General features: G+C 37.5%; 1 protein-coding gene across 3 annotated transcripts in view; it reads left to right on the plus strand.

The window, feature by feature from the left end:
• The window catches only part of LOC103136983 (E3 ubiquitin-protein ligase RNF19A), a 25,009-nt gene that overhangs the window by 6,897 nt on the left and 13,974 nt on the right, over window positions 1-4,138 (plus strand). The window contains exon 1 of one of the 3 annotated variants that reach the window (XM_016670677.1): window positions 2,753-2,849. The exons of 1 other annotated variant lie outside the window; for it this stretch is intronic. Coding sequence is in view for 1 of the 2 variants with exons in the window: in XM_016670675.1 (XP_016526161.1) it covers window positions 3,410-3,425 (16 nt within the window). In the remaining variant the exon portion in view is untranslated. Of the gene's footprint in view, window positions 1-2,752; window positions 2,850-3,317; window positions 3,426-4,138 lie in introns of those variants that run through there. One more of the 3 variants, XM_016670675.1, reaches the window with a different exon arrangement.

Genomic DNA, 4,138 nt, shown 5'->3' on the forward strand with positions numbered 1-4,138 from the left:
GTTTTACCTTATGACACAGGTGTCAAACTCCAGTCCTGGAGGGCCACTGTCCTGCAACTTTTAGATTTGCCTCTGCTGCACCACACCTGAGTAGAATGATTAGGTCATTAGCAAGGGTCTGGAGACCTTATCTACACAAGAAGGAGGTAATTAAGCCATTTCATTCCAGTGATTTGTACCTGTGACACATCTAAAAACTGCAGGACAGTGGCCCTTGAGGACTGGAGTTTGACACCCTGCCTTATGACATTCAAATTGTGTGAAATCAGTTTGTATGTGGCTTTACCACATTGTATGACCAAACCTGCTATTGCTAAGATATTTTTTATTGTTGTGTTTATGAGTAGGGTTTATCAATTTTTGAAAATCGACCAACAATTTCTTGCCATTTGAACTGGGCGATTAGTGGAGAACTTTCAGGTTCCAAATGTTTACTGTCTTCTGAAAAACTTTTCTCAAGATACTGTCTCATTATTTAAGCATGGGTGGGGTGTCTGTCTGGTGTCATCCTAATCTGTTTACAGCCGTTTCAAATGAATGATGAATTTACGATTGCACAGCTCACTGCGCGGCAGAATGTTGTCATTGTGGCCTGAAGTGCTAAGCATGTGCTGAGTTTTGACTTTCCTGCTCTGTAGCCACGCAAGCAATACTGACCACATGTAGGACACCACTTAGTTAAAGTTTCCACCCAACCCATCAATTTTTAAGTGGAGAGGATCCCAATTTTGTGGTCCACTTCAAAGCTGAATTTAAAAAGAAAAGTTGACCGTTATCACTTGTAACTGGTGTTTACTTTACCTGCTGAAATTTAGACTTTAGACATTTTCCCGATGTTACTGTTTAGCATCACTGCACACTGTCTGAAAAACATGATGTGCTGGATGGCCAGCTGTTTACTGAAGCTAATGCTGCTGAACAGCAACAAATGAAACATGATCAATATGAACAAGGAGTAGGTTAAACAGAAACAGTCTGTACTGAGAAGCTTTGAACAATAGATCGAATGACTCAATTTTCTTTAAAAATCACGTTGATGCTTTTATTTTTATCAGAAAAAATGGCATTTACTGCTTGCCACAAAAGTACTAAATATAATATCACTGCATGTAATGTGTTTATTGGGAAGGTCTGCATAATCTGCAATAAATGTTAACAAATTGTTTAAATGCCACACATTAAAGTATATGCATACGATATGCTTTATTGATCTCCAAGGGAAAATTGCTTATTTTTTGAGAAGCTACCACATCCAAAGTGTTATAAATATCAGTAAATACCAATATGACCATAAGAAATATGAAATGTATTTTAAAAAATGTATATATTTTTTCATTAATTCTTTCTGTACCTGTGATATTTGATCACACTTGATAACTGAATTTGGATGGTCTTTATTTCTATGCTATGTTCAGCCCATAAGTGAATATGAGTTGAATAGTGTTACATGTTAAATTGGTGTTGAGAGTTTGGAACATTTTATTTGAGGTTGTGAATTTGTTTGTAGGTTTTGGAATGACTGTCAATGTTAGCTTTAATCTAAAAATGTTATTTATATCTTAACAGACAACATCATGTTTGGACCACAGGAACATTAAGGATTTATGATTTTTGTATTTGTAAAATATTTTATTCAGAAATGTCTTTAAAAAAAGTTCAGATCCACCTGAGAAAATTTAGACATGCATGTTTAACTCTGACTGCAACCCAGTCAGTTCCTCTCACTCTCACTCACACACACACACGCACACACACACACACATACACACACAGGTTTTTGTGCTGACTCACCTGTTGACTAACTTTTCCCCTGGCTGGAAATTGGAGGTAAAACTGATGTTGGCCAGACTCAACCCAACCAGTAAGACAGTGATGTTGAGATGGAAATGAATTTTATTTATTCATCTTTATTAAGTAGCTGGATTAACAAAACCAAAGTTAATAGTAAATCTCTAGACTAACGCTTTGCACTTTTTCTTTTCTCAAGTTCACCAACAAAAGAAGTTAGGCTCACCTTAATTTTCAACTGCATTGCATTTGACGTCAGTTTTACAGCTTCACTTTCTTTTTTATTTCACTGTTTATGAAGGCAATATTGACTTATAAAAGATTAACAATCTAGTAAACACAGAGTTCATTTGAAGCAGAATTGTATAAGACGGGTAACTTACTGAAAAACGGTTTAAAGTGCTTCAATGAGCTGAAATTGTAATTTAGACCTCAGATTTTTTTTTATAACCCCACTAATGAGAAAATAGGTTGCACCTTAGATACCTGCATAGACATATTGTCAAATGTTAAAGTGGTCCAGCTATGTAGTGCATTATGCAGTAACTTTAAAACTTTTTCATACTTGAATACAGTTGTTGCGATGAATTTTAAGTGGAACAGACTCGGCAGCCCTGGGTTGGTCCTGTTCTGAGTATGAGCTCAGTGCGTCGAGGCGTTTTTAAGTTCATCTGTTTTCTTCCAAACGTGCCAAATGATTGCAATTGAGCAGCGCGACTGCTTCATAGTGTCTTCCTGGAAGCTGAGCTCTCTCAGCTGAGCAGAAATACCAGGATGCTTACCTCATCGCTGCCCACGCCACCTTTAAGAGGAGGGATGGAGAGAGGAGGGGAAGTCTGAGAGCTGAGAGGAGGGGCGGCAGCTGGGGACTATACTGGCTTTGTTGCCGTTGGAAACTTTTCTTTCTCTTGTCGGCCTGCTCCGCCTGCCTTTGTACGTTAACAATGCCTGCACTGTTTTTTTTGTTTGTTTGTTTGTTTATTTGTTTTTTTGCTGCCGTTGTCGTTATTTGTACCGTTTGATCCTTTGTTTCGTGCGGGGGGCAGATTCTCAGCACAATGGTCAGACAAGCTTTTACTTTTAATTTTACTTAAAAAATGTTTTCGGTATTTTTATTTTTAATTTTTTTACCTTCTGCAAGTGTTTCAGCCATTTTATTTAATGTTTTAGGTGCAATTTAATGCAACCTATTACTCCAGGCGGTCAGTGTTTCAGCATCTGTGTGTAACGTTCAAACCCACATCAGTCGGCAGTGCTGCAGCTCGCTTGCCAGAACGTTGCTCTGTGTCCGATCGCGGAGCGTTTGGAAGCCTCGCCTGTGGAGCCTCATTTGCAGAGGCCCAGGAATGTGCAGAAAGGCAACATTACACAGGAGACCCCAGGACAGGAATGCAGGGAGTGACTCCCACCGCGAGAGTTCACTGGCTCAGCTGTTTACATCCGTTTCTGGACGCTCTTCGTTCCAAGACCTTAATTAGCAGTTGTGTTTTGACTGGCTGTTTGTCTAACACATCGGTTTATTAACCTGATTTGACAGTACTTGATTCTTCTTGTCAAAGTTAGTTCATACTTGTGGTTTTCCGGTGTTGTTGCAGGACAGGGATACAAATGAACCGTGTGAATGTCAGTCAGCAGAGGTGAGTGTTGCTGTGAAACACTTGGTCCAGTCATTTAAATGGATACTTAAACGTTATCGCAGTCGTGATAAATAAAAAAAATAAAAAAAAGAAGAGGATTTCTTAATCGGCTGATTGATCTGGTTTGTGATTCTCATGGTTGGATTAGTGGTGGAACTGTATGTTTACTTTATGAAAAGAAATGATACATAAGCAATTTATCAAATAATCCTATGATAAATTAAAGTGAGCTTTATAATTTCTGTTTTGATTTTTTTTTTTTTCTTTTTTGTTTTTGAAGGACAATTTTGTAGAGAGATTTCATAATCCATTTAATTTATAGTTTAGGTTGTGTGCGTACCTTTTATTATGTCCATTTAAGTGGTTTTATTTTGGATGTTTAAAATGTCTTCCAGTCCTAGTGTTAAGTTTTACAAAATTAAAGTGATTGGTCTTTCAAAGGGCGAATTTGAGTTATTTTCACCAAGTCTCAATATATGACTTGGAAATTGTGTCACACTAACATTATTGTTTATGGCAATAATGACTGGGAGAATTTATTGCATAGCAAAATTTGTTATTGTTATAGACCCAATGATGCATGAATACTAGTTTTGTAGGAAAAGAGAAAATTTTAACTACGGTATATTCTTGGCAAAACTTAGAGATCCTTTATTAATTTATGGGTGCACCAAGCTTTAAAAAGCCTGACCTGCTGATCCTGATTGTGGCCG

This window comes from Poecilia formosa, unplaced genomic scaffold (assembly GCF_000485575.1).
Source record: "Poecilia formosa unplaced genomic scaffold, Poecilia_formosa-5.1.2 Scaffold36, whole genome shotgun sequence".
NCBI classification, from domain to species: domain Eukaryota; kingdom Metazoa; phylum Chordata; class Actinopteri; order Cyprinodontiformes; family Poeciliidae; genus Poecilia; species Poecilia formosa.